The following is a 23,969-nucleotide window of genomic DNA, read 5'->3' as shown; positions in this document are numbered from 1 at the left end:
TTTTTAAACTAACACTGACTTATACCCAAAGCTGACTGAGTGATATTTTTCCTGTACATGATTTTAAAATACTTTCTTCCTTTTTATGTTGCCTGGTTCTCTGCAAAAACACATGCACTCGGTGTCTATGCCTCACTCCTCAGGTGTTCAAATGGACTTGTTTTTTAGAAAGCAAACCTTTTTATCCCATAGCCATCACTTTAGATCCTCTACCATCAATCTTTCCCCACCAGGATTCTCACCTGCCTCTTGCAAAAGCATTTTCATCTCTCTCTACCCAAGCCCCTTACATAATTAGTAAGTTATTCAGGACCCTTGCCATGGAAGCTGGCTCCTTACCCAATTATAAGTGAAAATGTACTGGAATATAAAGCTACCAATTGCAAAGTCTCAAACTATTATTTGTGCTGTGGCTGCCACACAAAACCTTCATGGTCCTGAATCATCCAAAGCAGAGAGTTTGGCAGAAGAGGTTCCTAAGAGCTCACAGGTACAAGTACAGAATGAAAGACCATCCTAGGGCACCTCTGATTTTCCAACACCCCCAGGTTTAGAAATGAAAGCAAGTTTGCCTTAGTTAATCTTACCATGATGGGACTTAACAGGCAAGGTGCTTTCTGAAGGAGCTGGGGCCCAAACTGTTTATAGTTTTAAAGGTTACTAGATCTTGAATTGCAAGCACAGGCATTATGTCCCCAACTCAAAGATTGTGGTTAAACTTATGAATTGTAGATAAAATTAAGCACATGTTTAAGTACTTTGCTTGAATGGGAATTTATGGACCAGATCCTCAAAGATATTTAGGCACCTAACTCCTATTCCTAAATACCTTTGAAGATCTGTGACTATATGCCAGGGTGATCAAACTTACTGACCCTCTGAGCTGCATATGATAATCTTCAGAAGTTCAAAAGCCACAAGACAGGCACAACCTGCCCCGCAGGGCAGCACCTATTGGGGCACAGGACTTCACTCTGACACCCACCCCCCAATGGGGCTAAAACCGTGAGACCCCCCTCTCTGCAAGGCAGAAGCCCCTAGCCCCACCACCCTGTTGCAGGGCAAAAGCCCCAAGCTCCCCCACCAGTCTGGTAGATGGAGAATTGGGGGTGTGTGTGTGAGGGGGTGCCTCAGCAAGCCACACTTTAACTGTAAAAGAGCTGCATGTGGCTCATGAGCTGTGGTTTGGCCACACTTGCTATATGCTTACAGCTTTAAAAATACACAGTTATGTACAGGTGGTTCTAGTTAGAGATGATCGACAACTGTCATGATAAAGTTTATCTATGGAAGACTTCACAACAAAATTAAAAAATCCAGAACATGAAAATCAAAATGTTTGAAAACAAATAAATGAAATTAAGAACTTCAATTACTTTATTTTTTACCCTTATCCCTCACTCTCCCACCTTCCCCCTCTGCAGCAGAATGTGAAAAGGACACATTAAAATTAGTTTTGTGCCCTTTATTTGTGATGGCCTGAAAGTTTGTTTTTGTTTTATATTAAAACCATTACTCATTTTACATGTTTTTTGCTGGTGAATTAATGGGGTGACTATTACAAACAAAACCTAAGCACCTGAGAGAAGAGGTTTTTAATCAGTCTGTTTAAACTTTTTAAGTTTTAGCACCCTATTTCACTCCAGCTTCTGCCAAAACACTTGAGAGAAAAGGTCTCTCTGTGAACGTAGGAATTAAGAACAATAAAACTGCCATAGCAGGTCAGACCAATGGCCACCTAGCCCAGTAATGTTTCTGACAGTGGCCAATACCAGAGCTTCAGGGGAGTGTATAGAACAGGGAAGCTGGAGCAATCCACCCATCTTCCCCTCCTGGCTTCTGGCAGTCAGAGGTTTAGACACCCTGAGCATGGGGTTGCATCCCTGACCATCTGGGATAATAGCCCCTGATGGCCTTATCCTCTCTGAACTTTTTTATGGAAGTTTATGTTCTTTTTGGAACCCTGTTATACTTTTAGCCATCACAACATCCCATGGCAATGAGTTCCACAGATAGAGGATTGTGTGAAAAAGTATTTCCTCATTTGTATTAAACCTGTTGCCTATTAATTTCATCAGGTGACCCCTAGTTATTGTATTATGGGAAGGATAAACATTTCTCTTTTTCCACACCATTCCTGATTTTACCTACCTCTACAATATCCCCCCTTACTCATCTCTTTCCTAAGCAGAGCAGTCCTAATCTTTTTACTCTCTCTTCATAGGGAAGCCATTCCATACCCCTGATCATCTTTGTTCCCCTTCTCTGAACCTTTTCCAGTTTCACTAGATCTTTTGTGAAAGGGGGTGACTAGAACTGGACATAGTATTGAAGGTATGGGGACACCATGGATTTATACAGTGGCATGATGATATTTTCTGCCTTATTTTCTATCCCTTTCCTCATAGTTCCTAACATTGTTAGTGTTTTTGTCCATGGTTGTGCATTTTGTTCAAGTTTTCAGAGAATGATCCAATGAGACTCCAAAATTTCTTTCTTGAGTACTAACAGCTAAATTAGAACCTGTCATTGGGGAAAAATAATCCCTACTTTATACAATGTGCATTACTTTGCATTTATCAATGTTGAATTTCATAATTCATGTAGTTGCCTAGTCACCCAGTTTTGTGATATTACCGTGTAACTCTTTGTCATCAGCTTTGGACTTAACTATCTTAAATAATTTTGTATTATCTGCAATTTTGTCACTTCACTGTTCATTCCCTTTTCGAGCTCATTAATGAATATGTAGAACTGCATTGGTCCCAGCAAAGATGCTTGGGGGACCTTACTGTTTCCCTTGTGAAAACTGACTATTTATTCCTACCCTTTATTTCCTGTTTTTAACCAGTTACTGAGCTATGAGAGGACCTCCTCTCCTATCCCATGACTACTTGGTTTCCTTAAGAGCCTTTGCTAAGGGACCTTGGCAAAGGCTTTCTGAAAACCCACCATGGATCAGAATAGCAGTCCCCCACCTAGTCCCCTGTCCTATCTTTGACAGGCACCAGAACCCTCCAGAAGGCATCTGGGGAATAATCTACCCCCTACACTAGAGTCACCTTGATCGCTAGAGGTTAGAGATTGGCTTAGGGGCTGCAGCATGAGGTTTAATATCACTTTCAAATTTTTTTGTCACTAATTATGACAACTCTGCCTATTCTTTATCCATATAAATATCCAATCCCTTTATTGAATCTAATTAAATTCTTGACCATAATGACTTCCTGTGTCAGAGAGTTCCAGATTAATTACACATTATGTGAAAAAGTATTTCCTTTTATTGGTTTTGAATATCCCACCTTTAAATTTAATTGAATGTCCTCTAGTTCTTGTGTTAGGAGATAGAGACTACAGAGCTGGAGCTGTAGTTCTAAACCATATGCTTTTATCATGTCCCATTCATCTTCTTTCTCCAGGAGAAACAATCCCAGTCTTTTCAATTTCTCTTCAAGTGAGGTTTTTCCCAGCCTTGGATTACTATTGTCCCTCCTCTCCAAATCCCCCTCCCAGTTTTGCAAAAGTGAAAGAGAAACACACTCGCACCCCAGGTACTGAGGGCTGAAAGCCCCTCCAAGTTTGAGCCCTCCAGCAAAACAAAGCAAGGCAACATCTGATAAGGTAGAACATAGGCAAAGAACTCTAGGGGAAATTTTAAAAAACAAAACAAAACATACACCTCCCAATTTCATTTTCCATTATAGGTCACAAGCATAGCTGCTCTATATCTTAGATACACTCCATTGAGCTATACCAGTCCAACTACACATAAAAGTATTCTTAGGAGAATAAAAAGCAACTATTTAATCTTTAAGTAAATGGAAAAGTCTCTAAAGAAGATAAGAGCATATTTTAGAGAGTCACTACCATACCCCGCAGAAAATCTAATGCAGCAACAGATCTATGCATTATTTTCACTTCTTGTTGATTTTGTCACAATGACATGAGCAGAGCAAGTTTCCAAGGAATTCCAAATACATGTTGGATTGCATTTGAAAAGGTGTTTTAGCACAAAACAAATACTCCAGGCACTATATAAATGCTTAACAGCAGCAGCCATATGATAAACAAGAAATCTCAGGTAGGTAACCTTTGAGACTGCCTTTTTTGTTTTCCTACACACTTCCTCTCTCCTGTCCCCTTCTCCTACAGTTTTATATTTTTCTACTTGTGGAGGGAAATAAGGTAAGTTTCATACAATTTTATTTCTTATTAAAGTAATAAACTCACCTATAAAAGCTGGATCTCTGTAAGGCGACCAACTACCTCATATACATCTACCTTTAGTAAACATTACAAATTTATCTGAAATCAGTTCATGAAAAATTGGGGGTTGAATCTGGACTCAAGGAAACAAAAGAAGTGTTACTAAAAAGCATATTATGTTTTCCTATCTTTATTAAGTTTTCAGGTTTGATATAGTCTATGCCCAAGACACTCATGTTTCTCAGAAGCACTATGCTGGGAATTCTCCTTATCTGCATTCTCTGGACAGAGACTACTATGGCTGGATCTAGTTTTTTAAGCCCTGAATATCAACACACACAGGTAAAATTAGGTATATTTTACTTTTCTTCCCTCTTCTTCCAAAACTACTTCTTGAGACAAAGTAATTTTTTATAATACTCAGAAAAACCTAACAGACTGCCTCAACTTAAGAAGGTACAAGTTCTGCCAAAGGAGAGGTTTATCCCAATTCCCAGATGAGTAACGTAAACCAATAGGGCTGCATCTACAGTAGGAAAATTAGGACCCACAATTCTGCAGTGGTGACAACAAAGGGGGATGTTGTAACAGACAGGACTTTGATGACTTTACCACTGTTGTCTGCTTACAGCAAGGTAAGAAAACAAAGTAGACAAAAAACCCTGTCTACACTACAGCTCCCACCTAATGAAGCTGCCCATATGGTGAATTATGGCCCCTGTTTTCCTATTGTAGACAAGGCCTAATTGTTTGTCTACGGATAGAGTATTTACACTTCGTTTTGGTTACTTTCCAGCAACGAAAGGATCCAAAAAAGCATACAAAGTTAAACCGCCGGGCTGCAGAAGGATTTTTGGATGCAGATGCAAGGCAGGCAGAAGGAGACAAAAATGAAATAGAGATTAAGGTTTGTATTTTACAGTCAATGTAATAGGAGTTTTTAAGAGGGTTTGTTTTGTATATGACCACATAATACAAAATGTAATAGACTTGTACCACCTTTGTGTATCACAATCAAAGCTATACTGATATCCGATTTGAGAAGCAGTTAGAAAAAGCACTTGAAAATGGTAACCATAGCTAAACTTTACAAAAAAGTCTAAAGCAGTTTAAAATTTATTGCAACTGGTCAAACTGCAACTTCCTACTGAAGATTTACTTCCATTTCAAGATACATGTGCAATGAAATTTTACTTTGTAGACTTTCTTCATTAATCTCATACTTTGCTGTACTGTTTTGTTTACAATAGCTATACACAGGGTAATTGCGGTTCCTTGCGTATATAGTTATTTCAACCATTAGTCAAGTGGGTTCTTAGCGGGAACAAGTTCTCCTCATTTTCAGAGAGCTCCGCTAAACACTGTTCCCATCAATGTAATCAGTCTGCAAAGCCTGTTTACCCAATAGCAGAAAAGAATTAAACTCTCTTTAAGGAAACTGTTAAACTGAGCTCTTCTGGTTTGGTGTTTTCATTAGCTTAATGTTCCCTTTGAAATTGGTGTCAAGATAACAGAAGACCAGTACCAGGAGTATGGACAAGTGCTGGAGAAGATCCTAGAGGACATTCTTGCAGAGGACACTAAAGGTACTTCTCCCTCCCACATCCCAACTCCTCTGTGCGGGACAGGCGGGTGGAGAAGAGTGTTCCAGCAAAAGTTCTTGGAAGTAAAGGGTACTATCTAACTTAATATATAAAACATTAGGCCAAGATTTCAAGAGCCACTTTGGCTGTCCAACATGACACTCTGTAAAGGGACCTGATTTTCAGGTTAGGCAAATAGGATCCCTCAGTGTTTAATTTGAGAATCCAAAAATAGAAGCACCTAACATCATGGATTACTTTTGAAAATCTCAGAATTTTTTATGCCTCCCACAAGCCAACACCTTCATCTCTCTAGCAGTGAAAGAGACCAAAACCAGGGTGGATAAAAATCAATGATTTAAAAAAAAAAAAATCAGATTTTATTTAAATCATTTTTTTTTATAAAATGCTTTTTGAGGAAAAATCTATCTAAAGATAGTTTTAATTAAGATACATTGTAGCTCAAAGATATCTCATCATGGAATAGGGATTATAAATTCTAATTCTATAGTATGAGACAATATATTAATGTAATGTTTAAGAAAAGTTTTGTAAATGAGTTCCAATAGTTCATGGATTAGGGACCCCATCTGATGGGGTTCCACAGGCTTCTGTATAGATTATTTAGGTTAATATTTCCAATGGGACTCAGTGCTCAGTCTAGAAGATACCATCAGAGATGCTTAGTTTTGCAGTTCTCAAACTGTGGATTTGTGTCTCCAGAGGTAACATGCTTGTTAACAGCAAAAATGTTTTTAAATACATAATATATAGAGGTGAGAAATAAGACCTCAACTCTATTGTCCCTCTGCAAATTTGTGTACACAGAGTCAATCCCTTACCTCTCTCTAAAAGTGCAAAGTTTCAAAAAGTTCAACGAATAGAAGATAGTTGGGGGTGGAATTGATCTGGAAAGAAATAGTTTGGAGATAAATCTGAGAAGTGAGGGATATATGCATATTTTGTTAAAATATTATAGGTTTGCTGTTGAAGAAAAAAATCCAGAATACTTAACGTTGTTGTTTTAGTTAAATAAAACAATTTAAATGTCTGTTTAGTGATGTTCTCCTCCTAATACAGCATGGCAAGAAAATCCTCCAAATACTAATGATTTACCTGTTGAACTGGAGATAGTTCACCTCCCAGTGAATTCGTAAATATCTGCTTCAATTACCTTTGGTAAAAGAAATAACCAGACAACTATTCATTTTCTGATATAGCTATAAAACTAATCTGAAAAGTTTTCAAAATAAATCACTGTATAAAAATGTATAGTGTGTACCTTCTAAAAATGAAACCTATATCTATCTCTGAGTTGTGAATAATATGTATTAAGGTTATAACAACCAACAAGAATGCACTTTTATGTAGAAAACCATGATTAAATCTAGTCTTCCTGACTAATGATTTAAATCAAATCCACCCTGACCAAAACTATCCATTAGCAGTGAAAAGCAAACAAAACTCATTTTAGTTGCCACAGATACTATTTTGCTGTTTCTCCATTCCACCATATCAAGACCAAGTGTCTTATCCTCCCCTTCAAGACCCTGGTGCTTCTCTCTGCTCTTTTATTGTGTTGGCCCTTCACCCTCTCCACTCTGCCAGCAATGCCAGTTTTGATAGTCTGATTGTGCTTTTTTCTGCATGGCTCCTTAAGCTTGAACGGATGGATCAGCATGGCCACTTATTCTGTCCTCCTCAACATCGCTTCTCAAGCCTCACTCTTCCAGGTCTCTTAAAAGAAGTCAGCCACTATAATTATCTAATAGCAGCAAGTATGCATAGAACTGTGTATATGTCTTCCTCTCCCCCACTTCTCACATGCTGCTTAGTAACACATACAATAAACTTTTTTGACAGGGACTACATCAACAGGAATTTGATCTTGGTTGAGCCTCTGGGACCTACTCTAATGTAAATATTAAAAACTAATGGAAAAATTAGCACATGAATTACATACCCAGCAAAACAGACAGAGGACAAATAGATACTTAGATTTTTGGTTACCTTTTATTCAATACTCGGAGTACATTCACCTGCAAAAATCCAGCACACCTAATTTTTTTTGGAATATTAATATTTTTTAGATGTCTGGTCTGTTAAATGAGTAATCAGAGATTTCACCCAATAAAATCTCTAGAAACTACAACACAGATGTTATGAATCTCACTCTGTAATATGGTAATATCCTGTTAGAGAGATCTGATCACTGTATTCTTGTATGTCTGTCAATAACATCGATTGTTTTGTTTCTGAAAGTTACATGGCAAGGATTTGTAAACCTGTTAATACCTCTTAAATAATTAAAAAGTAAAACAAAAAAAAGGAAAAATTAAAATCTCTACCCTCTTCCCTTTCAGAAACCCAAAACTGGCACAAGTTGAAACATGACGATGTTACAAACTGATTAGAGTACAACAAAGTTCCACTCATTGGCTTGGATTGCTTTAAATCTTGCTTTACATTGTGCAACAGATGATAATAGCATGCGTTAAAAGACAAATGCATGAAGCTGAACAGTTTGCAGTTTTAAAAAAATGACATTTTATTGTGCAACAGATCTTTTGATGAGGTTGCAAGTAGTATATGTGTGGTAGACAGATAACAGCAAGTAAAGTCAAACACTGAAATCTAAATTGTTTTCTTACCTTTCAAAACTATGTGACTGAAGCTACCTGTTCTAAAAAAGTGAGGGAAAAACTGTGTTAATTTACCATATGCTTCTTTCAGCAGAAAATAAAGCTAGTGTTGAAACCGCAGTCATTTGTTAACTGATTCTATATACATGTGGCACTAGATGCAAATTTCAGTCTCCATTATACACCTATGTATATGATAAAGAGATGTGTATATGAAGTCATCTTTTAATAGCTGACTTAATTACATAAGGCATAAGTTGACATCATTACAAGGGCCCTATCTGGCTCCCACTGAAGTAAATGAGAATTTTGCAGTTAATTTCAATAAACACAATATTGTCTCCTTAGTGGTCCTAAAGAGGTAGGGAAGCAGCAAATTATACCCTTTAGAACATGAAAGCTTTTAAACTGTTGCTTTGTCAAAAAGATTAGTAAATTCACATGTGGCAGTGATCCATGAGGGGGGCGGTGGTTGTGGTGGAAATACTGGACAGCTTCACATTCAAATCTTTCAGTCTGTTGATTTAAGACAGGCTATGTGCACTTACTCCAAATATTAATGTAATACTTTTAGAAAATTATGCATTTAAAAACCTTTGTGCAGAACATGAGGCCACAACACCTGCTTGATACTAGCATACAGATGTGGACAATGTACAAAGTGGAAAGGTGTAACTGAACACTTTCACAGTGTCATTTATTAGTTTGGAGGGGTTGCCCGATTGATAAATGGAAGAGTCCCAATCTAATAATCTAGGTTTTACAGATAACTAAAAATCAATCTACAAAATATTAGCACAGTTCTGTATAAACCAAACAACAATTTAACAGTATCTCTTTCTCAGAGATCTTTATTTACAAATAAGCTTTAAAAAAGTTTCAACTGTAGTTTCAAGGTACATTAAAAATAATCTATATTACAGAAAAATTAAGTCATTGTCATTTGTCAAATTGCCCTCTGAAAGACGTTAAAACTGGCCTGAAGTAGTTTAAAATTAGACTTACTTTTACAAAAAGCTTATTTTGAGACGTATTTTCACCAAAGTGCTTTGCATATCTGTTACACAGGCATTTTTCTTCATGATAACATAGCTGGGCCACAACCCCATATAAGAACACTCAGGATGGATTTCCACATTCAATTGCATACTACAGGATCCATCAAAAGTGGGATCAGTGGGCTTCTATGTTCATACTCTACTTTGGTTCTCTTAAAACCTCACTGTAGCCAAAAAAACTGATGTCTTTTTGAGGCTATTCAACACTCTGGTAATTTTAACATTTTGCTGAAAAAATTTAAAAGCTTATTTGGCACCTACATGCTGTATACTTTAGCCAAAGAAAGGCACTGGTATACAAACAACACTTAACAATTTGGGGTATGTTTTCATTCTGTGGCATGAGGAACTCCGTGCATAGTTATGCATCAAATTCTCTGCTCTGATGCATACTCTTCTCTGTATAGCTTCAGCAATTAGGTGCTTTAAGAAGCCAAGATCATTATCCCCCTTTTGGGCTCTAACTACACCCAAGTAATACATATCTGCTCAATAATTATAGGCTGTTTACTCTTCAACAGGCTAATACAAATAAAGCTGAATAAAATCCCATAATATTTACCACAGCAGATTCTCTGTCTCCACAAGAAAAACCATTTACCCAACAAAGACCTCAACACCCTTTCTTGTGGCACGCCATAGGGAGACAATGGGCCAGTAGAGAATTAAAAGGGAATGTGTGTAACTCTTTTGGGAGGAGTGGGGGTGGCAAGTCATGAGTACTTAACACTAACCATCATCTCCAAGTTGGATTGCAGCATAACATTTCGGGGCCACAGAAGACATAATATAGATGTCACTTGAAGGGTTTTTCACCATTTCACAGTAGCTTTCCTGACCTCGCTCTTCTCCACATTTGCTAGCACCATCCTATAGATTGTATACGTGATTGGTGTTCTGCCTTAGAACAGCCAAGGTATGGGAGAGTGGCAGGTCCTTCAGACGGGCAATCTCTCTCACTGTGTGCAGGGCTAATCCTGGGTGAGAATACTGGCAAATGCTTTTGGGAACCTGCACAAACATTAATGAAAGGGAAGAATTAAGAATGGTGCAGGTCATTTCCTCCTATTCTGTAGTATACAGAACTAGTCAGGAGTTATCACTTCAAGCCTCTAAATATGGTCACTGACATTTTTCAGAAAGTGTCTTTCAACAATAATACTATTTGATGTTCCCAGTGTTTCCTCCATCCCAGAGCTCTTTATAAGGACAGCAGAAAGCAAACAAACTACACAACAGAGGAGGGAAACTATTGGCAAGAGGCATTGGAGTAAACATCTCTCCATTCACGCAAAGCAGAAAGGACCTCAGTTTTTAAAGTCCTATATGTAGAGAATTAAGTATGTTGACCGCAGATGAATAAAGGGATGAGTTGGCCATGCTAAGATCTGAACCTGTGGTTCTAAACAATTTATAATTTCAAATCTGAGGCTTAGATCACTGCTACTTTGTAAAGGGAACACCTCACCAGACATACCATATTAGAACTTGCTTCCAGATCCACGTGCTTTCTGAATATTTGAAGCAAAACACAGGCGTACAAATGCAATATTCTAGTCCAGGGGTCGGCAACCTTCGGCACACAGCCCATCAGGGTAATCCGCTGGCAGGCCGCGAGACATTTTGACGACGCTGACCGTCCGCAGGCACCGCCCCCCGCACTCCCAATGGCCGCAGTTCGCCATTCCCAGCCAATGGGAGCTTCAGGAAGCAGCGGCCAGCATGTCCCTGCAGTTCTCGCCATTTCCTGCAGCTCCCATTGGCCAGGAACGACAAACCGCAGCCACTTGGAGCTGCGGGGAGCCGTGCCTGCGGAAGGTCAATGTAAACAAAATGTCTCGCGGCCTGCCAACGGATTACCCTGATAGGCCGCATGCCGAAGGTTGCCAACCCCTCTTCTAATCCATTCCTTCTTGCAGATATCCTATCACACTTCTGATAGAGCAACATTAACAGCATGGGCAGAAAAGAATGTTTTGAGCATTTTTAGAAACATACTTACCTCCCTAGGGAGGAAATAGGGAGCATCCGTTTCAACAATTATTCTGTTCAAAGGAATTTTTCTTATCGTCTCTCTGGCTTCAAAGGCAGATGAGTAAGTCAGCAGTGCAGTGAATCCCACAGAAAGGTTTGGAAAATGCTCTAGCAATGGCTCTATGACATCATAACTACCAGTAAAGCAATGCCTAAAGATAAACAGAAAACTTTGGTCTTTCTCCAAGGTAACAGTTTTGCAAATTTCTAATAGGAGACAGACTAAGGGGATAAGAATTCAAGGAATCCAGTTTTCTTGGATTAACCCAATCCTGTCTAAAGTTTCTGTATTTAATGGAGATTGACTCAAAACTGAAGGGGTCAGGAAGGGTGGGATTATTGTAAAAAAGACAGGGAAAAGACTGCAAGGATTGAGGCAGGCAGCACAGCACTCAAAGCAACAAACAGGAGCTAGATGATACTTAACATGGTTGCTGCCACAAGGGTAGAATTCTTTCCAACAATTTAGAATAAAAACATCTGTTTAGATCGTTCATTTAGTTCTGTGTAGTGCGCAATGCGTTCCTACAGATCATGCATCATCTGGGGACTTCGAATCACATTAAAATGCAATTTAGATATTCCCAGCATTACAATTCTAGTTTCATTCATGATTTTGAGAGGTTTGACCTCTTATCAAAAAAAACCAGAAAAGTTTTAACAGAAGAGAAGTCTGATCTGTTTCAAATGGATACCATCTATTTAAATAAATTACTTGTTTCTGAAGACCTTTTATTTAACTGTAACAATAGTAACACCTAAAATTACTAGAACCAAAAGAGATTAGAGAAAATGGTTTCCTTCCTCCTGGATTTATCTACACTGTGTGTTAAACACAAGTTTGTGTTTAACCAGTTCAATGGTTTCCCCTTTATAGTCAGTTTCCTCTTTTTGGGTAGATTTCTTACACAGTAGTAAGGGGAGGAAACAGATTTTAAAATTAAAATTAAAAAAAAAAAAAGGATAGGAAAGTGTGATTGTAAGAGTCACAAGTTGGCAGGTAGAATCAGGGATAGATGCAATAGCCAACAGTACTTTTACCTCTATTTTCAAATTGACAATGCCCATTCCAGACACTAAATGTCCCTTTCCAAATAAGTCAAATTCACAGCTTCAGAACAAGACAGTTATATATATATATATATATATATATATATATTTTAATTAATGGAGATATCCTATCTCCTAGAACTGGAAGGGACCTTGAAGGTCATTGAGTCCAGCCCCCTGCCTTCACTACCAGGACCAAGTACTGATTTGCCCCAGATCCCTAAGTGGCCCCCTCAAGGATTGAACTCACAACCCTGGGTTTAGTAGGCCAATGCTCAAACCACTGAGCTATCCCTCCCCCCTATATCAGAACAACTTCTGCTGTATCATTTCCTGTCCATCCCTAAGGCATCCTAAGAATTCTTTTAAGAAGCCACAAAACATTACTTCTGGAGTAAAGCTTCCATAATTTTAAGCACTGACGATCGAGCTACCTCCCTATTTCTTTTTCAATTAAAGTATCACCTGGTCTGAACAGTTTCATATATTTCCTGGGTTGTTATTTTACTAATGTAGGTATAATTTCTGATTTAATTATATGATCTCCAGCAATGAATGATAGAATTTAATTTAGCAAATACAGCTACCTGTGTATCTTGTAGTCTTTAGGCACAAACTTTTTCATGATCCCCAGCAGATCATCATCAGCCTCTCTGCAGTGTATTACCAAGGGTTTCCTTAAGGACACAGCTAGTTGCAGCTGCTTTTCAAATACCTGAATAAAAGGTAAAATAAGAAATGAGCACTGCCTTAATTTCCACTAGAATTGTTCTAGAAACAAAGGGAATACAATGGGGTGATAGTGAGTTGGGGGTGGAAAAATCTATCCCCTATTTTATGCCAATTTCCTGTAAATCCATTCACGTTTTCAGATGAATTGTTATAGATGACACCCAGGCACTATGGTGATCGGTGCATTAGCTTTCTACACCAATAAATGTATTCATTTCAGTTTTAGTTACTTGGATCAAACTATCACACCCCCATAAGTTTATAAAGTCATATTTTGAAGCACTTTCCAAAATGTGAATAGATATTTTTATTTAACAAATGGGAAAACTGAGGGTGCAGATTTTTCCTAAGTTAAAAAGGAAGTATGTGACAAAGCTTGAAGTAGAGTGGAGTTCTCCTTCCTTTCAGTGTTGTCCATGATGCTCCCCTACAATACTGTATGGTGCTTTTGGCCAGCTATCCAGGTATTTGTATTATGCTCATCACCGCCATATCAGAACTCCTGCATTCTAAATATTCATTTCAGAGGCTGCAAGAAAAAATAACTAGAATACACATTTAATATGCTTTGTAACTGGCCAACATCTCATTTATTTATCCAATGTCTCCAATTCAAATTTGGAAAACTGTTAGGAGGGAAGACACAGTAAGAGTATTCGATGAATGATTTATACATCTTCATCTGAAATGGTCTAATTCACACATCACCCTCAGGGTTCTCTCCTATCCCAAAACGAATATAAAAGTTGTAGAAAGCTAAAGTATGTTGTATACAGAGAAAAGCAAAAGTTTAGAATCCATAGGTAGACCTGAAAGAAAAGTTCCAATTAGTACCATACAATTAGAAGCTTAGCTCCTTACCTGGTGTTGCTTGGAGATATCAGTAGAGCATTTATAAGAGTAATCTAGACCCATCTCTCCAAATGCAATAGCTTTCGGGTGCCTCAGTGCCTGTAAGAGATTTCTTTCATAGAGGTCTGTGTAGTAACGTGCAAAATGTGGATGACAGCCAAATGCTCCCCAAACCATTTCTTCTTTTAACAAATCCTCCCACAAGAAGTCCTTTAGGGTCCGAGGATCACAGAAGTCAGCTATACAGCCTTGAAATTCTTTAGGAAAGGAGCTATTGTAAACTTTTCTAAACTTTGCAAACGTACCCCTGAAAGACATCTTGGAATATAACATGTCCAGGTGGCAATGGGTATCAATGAAACCCTCCTGTAAATGTTTAGGGAGTTCAATAGTTGCTTCCTGGTTTACATATTCAGAAGTAAAAGAATCAGACATCCGTGCTCTAGAGATAATGGGAGCATATGATTCTGCTTCCTTGCTAGACATTTTGCTTTTCTCCTCAGAGACCAGGGAAGACTCAAAGGAATGTGATCTCCAATGTCCACCTTCAATTGCAGACTCTAGATCTTTCGATGTATTGGAAGGAGTGCATGCTGCAAATTCTACAGAAATATCACAAAGATGACTGCTACTTGAGCCACCTAAATAAGTAGTATCCTCACTGGGGTTTGAAAATGAACGATTAGGTGGTTTTGGACTACTTGTCCAGCACTTCGCAAAGTCACCCCATGGGCGATTGTAGAGATGAGCCGGGTACATTACGTAATCAGTTATAACTGGTGAATTCTCCAAAATAACTGACCTATTGTGATGTGGAACTGAATCCTCCTGGGAGAACCTAGCTAAAGATTCTACATCATCCACATCAGACCAATCACTTCCCACGGAGGGATCCTTTTCCAGCATATCTCGCTCTTGGAACTGCAAGTCAAATGGAAAACAACATATACAACTGAAACAATCTTAACTTTGTGAACAGTAAATTGTAGGTGTGTCAGAGTTAGATGTTCCACTTTGTATCCGGTTTATTATTTACCAAAACCAGAGCTGTTCCAGTAAGCACATGCAAACCTCAGACTGAACTAATATACAGGGTTGCTGTCTGAACAAATGAATTACTGACATGAGACTGAGGCCTTGTCTACACTTAAAAGCTTTGCTGCTTTAACTACGCTCACATAGTTAAGTGGCAAAACTCCCTTAGCGTGGACCCAGTTATACTGGTATCACTTATTTTTGTTTGGCAAAATGAAATAAACTTTACTAATATAACTGTGTCTATCCTGGAGGCTTTACCAGCATAATGTCAATTATATAAAAAAAATAACAGTCACACCACAGTTATCCTGGTAAAACTTTTTAACTATAGAGCAGGCCTAACTGTAGCTCACAGACATTAGAGCTATAAAAGATTAGGTCATCTGGACAGGATAAACAGGCTTTTGTAGGATTTTTCCCTACAGAACTTTATACCCGAAATTTGACCTACATGAAATTGTCATTCTTTTCTCAGGCAATCCAGGATGACCTAACAAATCACCTCCATCTCTAACATCTAACTAATGATTTGGTTTCTTTTATAAAGAAGGAAAGACTGGAAGGAGAATCCGATTGGAATACAGAATTGTATGGTAATCACAAAGAAAAATGTATTTATTTAGATGTATACAACAAGTGCCTATCCTAGTCTCTAGATCGGGGTAGTCAATTATTTTTTGTCAAGGTCCAAATTTCCTGGTCAAGGTATAGTGAAGGTCTGGACTCCAGAGAAACATTTTTCACACTGCAAGTGCCCCTGTTCAACGAACACAAACAATGCTGTGTAATATACACAGGGCTTATTGCAGGAGTAGTCAATAGGTAGACCACATGCCAAATACAGACCGCCAGAGGTTTTTGACCAGATCATGAAATTCTGGGGGCTCCATGGGCAGTTAGGGCGGGGGAGAGGAGGCCTAGCGTGGGCAGAGTGACTGGCCACGTGCTGGCAGGCTTGGGGGAGCTGGTGCCCGGGGCTGACAGGTAACTCAGGTTTGCAGGTGTTCCCCTGCCCTCCCTAAATGGAGCCCTGGCAGGTGCCTGGGGCTGGTAGTGGGAGCCCAGAGTCCTGGTGCACCTGGCAGGGCTCTATTTAGGGAGGGGTGCCTGCCCCCCCCCCAGTTATGAGTCAGCCCCATACAACAGCTCCCCCAAGCCCGCCAGCATGCAGCCAGTCCATAGACACCCTCCCTTGCACTAACCCTCAGAGTTCTGTGGTCTGGTCAAAAGCCTCTGGTGGTCTGGATTTGGCCCACAGTCTGCCTATTGACTACCCGTGCTCTAGACACACATTTTACTTTTCAATGTAAAATTGAGCAGTAGATTTCTCATCCCACTCCAATAATGAATGTACAGATTGTCACTAGCATATATAAACCTAACCCACCTTCACAGAAATCTCACTAATAAAAACCCTCGGACCCTCAGCCTACTACCCCTTCAAATGTCTGGGACAGAAAGTGAGCCTCAAAGTTCCTTAAAAGGTTAATAACCCAGGTTCTAGCAGAAAAGTGGAGTCCCAAAGTCTCTCCCCATCACAGAAAGCTGTATGTTAAGATTTCAGAAGTGACTACAAGAAAATATTTCATTCTAATTTACTGTAGTCAAAATATACAAAAATAACAATAGTTAGCTCTTATATAGTGCTTTTCATCTGTAGATCTCAAAATGTTTTACAAAGGAGACAAGTATCATTATCCCAGTTTTATAGATGAGGAAATGGAGGCTCAGAGAGGTAAAGCAATTTGCTAGAAATCACCCAAATCTGGCACTAGCCAGCTGGGAATAGAAATCAAGTCTTCTGAGACCCAGTCCAGCGTTCTATCCACTAGGCAACACTGATTCCCAGTCAGAAAAAGAATTTAATAAATCCCATTCTTCTCTGATTTCTACAGAGATCCGTCTCATATAGCACCCAACTGGCACGTATAAGTAGTAGTATCCCTTATGCACCCTACAGAACAAAACAAAGGAGCTAAATCTGATTTATATTAATCATGCATAGGAACACATTTTGATTGTATCCTTAAATATTTTTTGAAGGGAAGGGGTACAGCAGTGCTTAAAAAATGTAGGGAAGATTTTCAACCATAGCCTCTGAAGAATCCACAAATTAAGTTAATAAGTTATGATTATTAAGAATGTTGCAGCTAATATATTACTTCTCTATTTAAGTTAATTAGCTCTTCTTATTCTAAGGGACTGAACACAAAGATAAAGGGCAACAATATTCATCTACAGGACTTGCATCTTCAAAGCTAATATCATATAAGTTATGTAAGATATAATGCTATAAAACTAACACTGCATAGACAGGGATGTGTTGCTTTCTACAGTCATCTAGGGATTATTATCCAAGTGTGAAACAAGAGACACATTGCTACCACCATTTTATGTTCAGAGCTACTATATTTCAGTGTTTAGCTATACTGAATCCCATTTTCCTTAAAAAAAATAGTGATATTAAAATGCTTCACATTAAGACTTTGTTTGTACAATTGACAGTGATATATTCTACACATTAAAAAATAGATCCTTCAAAATTAGCAGCTAGTATTTAGTGTTCCTAAATGCATATTCTTTATATATAGGGGAAAATGGAGAGCTGCCATTGAATTTTACTCAAATGACATCAAGATCTAGTAGAGAAATCTATGAGATTTTTCCCCAATATTGGGCCCTTGCTTTGTGTTTTGAGTGTTTCCAATTTGGTCAGAAATACAAAGAACTTTGGTTTGTTCATTTAAAGTTTTAACTAGTAAAATTCCAAATACCGTATATACTCGTTCATAAGCCGAATTTTTTTAGTAAAAAAGGGAAGCACGAGGGGTCGGCTTATGAACGGGTATAGAGAGGGAGAGGTGGGACACAGCCCCTCCCCCCAACAAAGGCAGCACAGCCAGAAGGGTCTCTCCGCTTCTGGACACGCTGCTCTCCCTCCAGCCTCCGAAGCAGCTCCAGCCATGCCAAAGACATCCTCCCCTGGCCCTCCCCAGATAAGGTGGGAAGGGATGGAATGGGGAGAGTGTGGGGGTCCCAGGCTAGGGGTGGGGCCATGTGGGGGGTGGTCACAGGGGTTACTCCCCTGACCCCCAGCTTCTCCCCCCCAAAACATTTCCCCACCAGTTGCTGTCCCGACCCATCAGGGTAAGCCGCTGGCAGGCCGGGACACTTTGTTTACTTAGGTTTACCTCCATGCCTGCAGACGCAAGGTAAACAAACCATGTCGGCCCGCCAGCGGCTTATCCTGATGGCCCGGGAGCCAAAGTTTGCTGACCCCTGCATTATAGGGTCGGCTTATGAACGGGTCATAAAAATTTTCCATTTTTACTTTTCCATCTGGGGGGGGTCGGCTTATAAACGAACCAGCTTATGATCAAGTATATACGGTATGTTTTGATATGTCCTAGTCAAGGAACACTACTTCATGGCCTCACACACACTTACCTCATAATCTTCTTCTGAACTCGAATTGTGTTCGTCCACAAATACAAGCTTTGGAGAGGGTCCTGAAATATCTGGCCTTTGGTAATCCACATACTGTTCTTTGGGGTTACTCTGTACAGTGCTAACTGAACTAGCACAAGCATTGTTTTCATCTACTGAAGTTTCCTGTCTGTCTGAATCTAGCTGAGGTCGCTGATCTTCACGCCTTGAAACTGCACAGATACTTCTTGAGTTGCCATCTGATTTGCAAGGCTCTTTACTAGGACAGGGGCTTTGATCTTGATCTCCATTTGATGTAGATGCCTCCTTTCTGACCTTTTTCCCCAATGTTTTCCCAAATGCATCCTGGAGAGCTTTAAGGTATATTACTGTGGATCCCTGATCCTTCATTCTCTTCTTCCTATGATCCACAGTCTGTTCTTCTGAGACACCTTTACCTTCAGTCCTTGGTGTGAGGTTACAGCCTGCACCACCCTTGGATTTATAAAGCTATATAAAAAAGGAAACAGCATTATGGAGGTGCTCATAAGTACTAAACATTTTACTAATCAGAAAGCATGTATGCTTTGTTGGGGGTGGGGAGAATAGAAGGGTAAGAATCCCTCTAAAGCAGAGAGGACAGAGATGGGCAGCCTAAAGAATTTTACAGCACCACCCACAAAGACTTAAAGTCTCAGCATGGGCTGGAGTATGGCCACACCTCTTATGAAAAGAGTGGCCAGAATCTGCTTCGTTTTCTGCAAAGTAAATGCCACCCTTGGGCTTCTGGCAAGCTGCCAATCCAGCTGTAATTCGAGAAAATGTGGAAACCCTGTAGTAGGGGATCATTTCTCACCACTGGGGGCTGCTATAGTCTCTGCATTGTTCCAAAGGACTACACTCTTATCCCTTGTAGTAAAATAACTGTCTCCAGTGCCTCCGGTCCTTACAGTAGTGTCACAGGTGGTGTCTTTAGACTAGTCAGCACAAGAGAGGCCATATTAGGATACTGTTTGGAACAGCTTGGTCCCATTCCAAGCAGGAACTATGCTCTCCCCACTCAAAACAAGCCACAGGAGTCTTTGCCTATTAAAAGAATAAACTTTTCAAATAATATTAAGAGAATCAGGCATGCTGCAACCTAAATTATATTTTGATTTGCACCGCTAGACCAACTCTCTTTGGCCTAGACTTTGCTAATATAAAAACAAACCCAGTATGTTAAGCTTCAGAAGCCAGTCTCTGTAAACATGGATCAAAGCATATTAATGAAAATGATAGGATTTTGCTTCTTGAGGTCAAATGAAGGTCTAAAGGATTTTTCACCAAAGGAGTTTTACTGCTTTAGAAATTCAGATTGTGTCTCTCTCATTTTTCCTGAAATTCTCTAGAGAACTAAATAATTAATTGGGTTATAATATTAAAGATATAAAGTAAGTGAAACCCGATAGAGAACCAAAATGATTTTTATTCAGGCCATTTAAAACTCTAGGATTTTGTTTGGCTTTGTTAACTCCTATATTGAATACAAAGGCTTAAGAAACAGCTGGAAAAGAGAGCTGTTAAAGATTTGACATCCTAACCCTTCGGCTAAAGGTCAAGAAAGCTCCTAACGTACTTTTCTGGAGCTTCCACCTTTGCTGTAAGAGACAGGAAGACAAGATTTGAAAGAACTTCCAGGGGAGATAGTTTAATTTAGAACTGTAAACTTTTCAATAACAGGAAACATGTGACAGTTGTACAAAATGAATTAATAATGAAAGGTAAAGAGAAAATAAATCGGGCACTCTGATTAATCCATTTTACAATACAAGGGAACAAGGACAGTGGGAGTGAGTTTACCTAAAAAATAAAACTTTATGCCTTGTGTACATGCGCTTTTAAACAATGTAACTCACTGCCACAAGATATCACTGAGGCCAAGAATTTAGTAGGATCAAGGATTAGACATCAATATGGGCAATCAAAACATGTAGCTACATTAAAGAAAAAACCATATGGATAGAAAATCTTCATGCTTCAAGACACAAATAACCACTAACAAGGGTTAAACTAGAAACTTCATTGATGGACAAGTTATTACAGTATTAAGGGTTTTTTGCACCTTTCTTTGCATCTAGTACTGGCCACAGTTGGAGACAGGCTACCAAATAAAATTAGCCACTTGTCTGATTTTGTATGGCAATTACTATGCTCCTGATATTTCCAAGGTAAAACAGACTAAAAATCTTTCTCCCTCACCCCTATCCTGCCAAAACAAACCAACTTTTTAGACTTTTATACATCAAGAAGAAACACAGATAGCACAAACCTATTTTCTCCCTTTGCAGGTTACCTTAAAACACACACACACACACTTTTACTAGGGCTTTGTACAAGAGGCCAGAAAAAGTATTAAGCCAGTTGTCCAAAACTTGCCTGTACAACAGGATGAACCTTTAACTTTCACTCTTCACTGACCTTTGCTTCAGAGCAAAAACAAGGAGGAGTACTTGTGGCACTTTAGAGACTAACAAATTTATTTGGGCATAAGCTTTCGTTTTTGCTGATACAGACTAACGGCTACCACTCTGAAACCTGCTTCAGAGCACTACATTAAAACAACACACACTTTTACCAGGATAGTAAGCACTATATATTATAAGACAAGGGAAGACTCTTGGGGTGTGATGCCAGCCCCCGGCCAAACAGGAGTGGTGTTTTTAAAAAGTGGCTGGCAGGCCAAGTGAAAACACTGCCACTCCACTGTTATCTTCTTCAACGCCTTCTGAAATGTAGCTCAAAACACTCATCTTCTTCTCAACCTGGAATCTGTACCTGTACGATTTTTTTAAAGTTTGCAATAGAAAAAGGCCCCCTCGGGTAATGAGCTGCACAAAGGGGGCAAACGCATACTTCCTTCACAGCGCACCAAAACATTCAAGGCTTTATCAAGCTCCTCCTGTTTTCGGTCAACTTTTGCCTCTAGTTTGCAGCCGTTTCTGTTTATCACATACCTCCCGGTTCAAGGATTTCCGGGGCACGGAGACCATGTCTGCCTTGGAAATTTCCCAGCCAGGAGGTTTCCTGAGCAGGGTTCTCCTGGGAAGGGAAGAGCCCCTACCCCCCTCTTCCAGGCTGCTGCTGCTCCCACCTGCTGCGACTGCTGACTCAGGGGAGGAGCCTCGTGCAGAGAGCGCGGCCCTGGATGTCTCGCCGGCAGAAAGCCCTCGGCAAACGGGCTGTGGGGAAAGCCAGGTCCGCGCCCGCCCGCACGCCGCTGGCTTCCCAGCGCTCCCGGCCTCTGCCGGGTGCGCGGTGGCGGAGCCGGGGCGGGAGGACGGACACGGCGGCCCTTCCTTGGAGCATTTGCGGTACTTGGCGGGGGAGCCGTCTGACCAGCTGTCCCAGGCGCTCTTCGCCTTGCGGCGCCTGGCGGGCTCCATCGGGGCTCGGCACCTGGGCGGCAGAGAGAGCAGCCGTTAGCCCGGCTCCGCGAGGGCAGCCGCGCCAAGGGGTGGGGGGCGAGCCCGCAGCACGAGCAGCCAAGACCGAGCCCCCACCCCCACAAACACCGCAGCGCTCCCCGGGCAGCCCCCGCCAGAGGCCTCAGCGGCTGAGGGAGCTACGCTGGCCGGGCCGGGGACAGGCCGCTCAGGCTATGCGCCCGGCGGGGGTCCAGGCTGCGGGCCGTGGATGGAGGGAGCCAGAGACGGGTCCAGCCGGGGCGCTCCCCTCCTCTCCACCCGCCATCTCCGCGAGCCCCGCCCCGCCCCTACCGCCCGCTGGAGCCTCGGCGCGCGCCCGCCCTGCCGTTATTATCACCTAGGGACAGGCTGCGAAAAAGGGCGCGGGTCGGGAGGGGCGTGTCTACTACCGGCTGGCCCCGCCCCTCCGCTCGGGGCCGGTCAGGCTGAGTCGGCGCGGGAGAGCAAGTGGCGGGAACTGGGCTGTCGCGGGGCGGTGTCACGTGCTGGTGGCCCCTGCGGGCGGGGGGAAGAGCATCGGGCTTCAACCTGCGCCATGCGCACACAGCCGATGGTGAGCTCCCGTGTGTGCGGCAATGCAGGTTGCGCGTGCCCTGCCGAGTGGGATCGAGCTGTGTGTCTCAAAAAAAGGTGGGCCGTCCCCAGCCCTGCACTGGACACCTCCTACGAACAGTCACAGAGGGCGAGCGTGGCTCAGAATGTTCCCAGGGTGGGTCTTTGCAAGATCCTCTGGGGCCATCGTGCACGTTCCTGTTGAATAATAAATAAATAAACGCGTGGCTTTTAAAAAACGTTCAGTAGGAAAGGAGCTACTGGGTTATGTATGTCGAGGCCCAGTGACAAAAGCTATGGGGGGCAGGGATAGCTCAGTGGTTTGAGCATTGGCCTGCTAAACCCAGGGTTGTAAATTCAATCCGTGAGGGGGCCATTTAGGGAACTGGGATAAAAATCTGTCTGGGGATTGGTCCTGCTTTGAGCAGGGGGTTGGACTAGATGACCTCCTGAGATCCCTTTCAACCCTGATATTCTATGATTCTATGAAAAGCACTGCACAGCAGGCGCTGAGCTCACCTTTCAGAATTCCTCCCTGTATTGGATAGCTTCCTAATGTATCAGCAACACCTTATCCTGGATATTTACAGGTGAGATGGTGCAGGCTTGAGCCCTATGAATTTGTGGAATTATAAAAAGTTTCTGGGGTCAGGTTTTGGAGATGTGGCTTTGTGAGTGCTGGAGTGATAATCAAACACTATTAAACTAATTCCTGGTGATTGAATACCTTATTATAAAATAATACTGGCAAAGCAAAATATGCTGTGTCACTAAGAAGACACCGTGATCTTCTCGGAAAATGCACAAATATTTTTATACTCACCCAAGCATCTGCTTATGTGAGAATGATGTACAATATAACATACAAAATAAAAGTGATACATTTTCAGCACCGAGGCTATCACTTTTACAATCTTTGAAAATTCTTTATAATTTGTTTGCTTTACCAGTCCTTCATTCCATTACCTCTTCTTCCTGCTCCCAATTTTATCTTTTTTTCTTTATTCTTTTCTGTCCATTACACATACTCTCGTGCTTTTTTGGTTTTGAGCAAAATTTTCCATTGCCAGCTACATCTGACAAGATTCTCCAGCCAGCTGCGTGTAGGGGTGAATGGGCTGGGAGCAGTATATGAAAAACCCTGAATTCCATAAAGTTTATCAAAGAATGACAGAAGTGAGAGGCAATATATCATTTACTGCCAATTTTCCCCCCCTTAAAGGTACTGTAGTTGTTTTCTCTCCTTAAAAATGTACTATTTAAGGATAGATCCTGAAATCCTTAAGCAGGGAAAATTCTTTTTGACTTCAATGGGAATTTTACATGTGT

General features: G+C 40.8%; 2 protein-coding genes across 4 annotated transcripts; one reads left to right on the top strand and one right to left on the bottom strand.

Moving 5' to 3' along the window:
- Positions 1-4,425: 4,425 nt before the first annotated feature.
- Positions 4,426-8,199, top strand: GHRL (ghrelin and obestatin prepropeptide). The gene is made up of 4 exons (XM_024207537.1): positions 4,426-4,548; positions 5,003-5,113; positions 5,684-5,792; positions 8,153-8,199. The coding sequence occupies exons 1-4, from the start codon at positions 4,426-4,428 to the stop codon at positions 8,197-8,199; spliced, it is 390 nt and encodes a 129-aa protein (XP_024063305.1).
- Positions 7,793-22,455, bottom strand: TATDN2 (TatD DNase domain containing 2). 3 transcript variants are annotated; one of them, XM_024207536.2, is made up of 7 exons: positions 22,426-22,455; positions 21,618-22,059; positions 18,643-19,131; positions 14,167-15,078; positions 13,161-13,288; positions 11,492-11,675; positions 7,793-10,500 (listed from the first exon to the last, which is right to left on the bottom strand). In XM_024207536.2, the coding sequence occupies exons 2-7, from the start codon at positions 22,044-22,046 to the stop codon at positions 10,360-10,362; spliced, it is 2,283 nt and encodes a 760-aa protein (XP_024063304.1). In that variant the 5' UTR covers positions 22,047-22,059; positions 22,426-22,455; the 3' UTR covers positions 7,793-10,359. The 3 variants fall into 3 exon arrangements, with proteins under 3 accessions (XP_024063304.1, XP_026506189.1, XP_024063303.1); XM_026650404.2 differs by having other exon boundaries at positions 21,755-22,059; XM_024207535.2 differs by lacking the exon at positions 22,426-22,455 and having other exon boundaries at positions 21,618-22,130.
- Between the last annotated feature and the right edge of the window lie 1,514 nt (positions 22,456-23,969).

Source organism: Terrapene carolina, unplaced genomic scaffold (assembly GCF_002925995.2).
Source record: "Terrapene carolina triunguis isolate 2854851 unplaced genomic scaffold, T_m_triunguis-2.0 Scaffold89, whole genome shotgun sequence".
Classification (NCBI taxonomy): domain Eukaryota; kingdom Metazoa; phylum Chordata; order Testudines; family Emydidae; genus Terrapene; species Terrapene triunguis.
The sequence above is the reverse complement of the archived record's forward strand: the minus strand, read 5'-3'. Positions and strand labels throughout refer to the sequence as shown.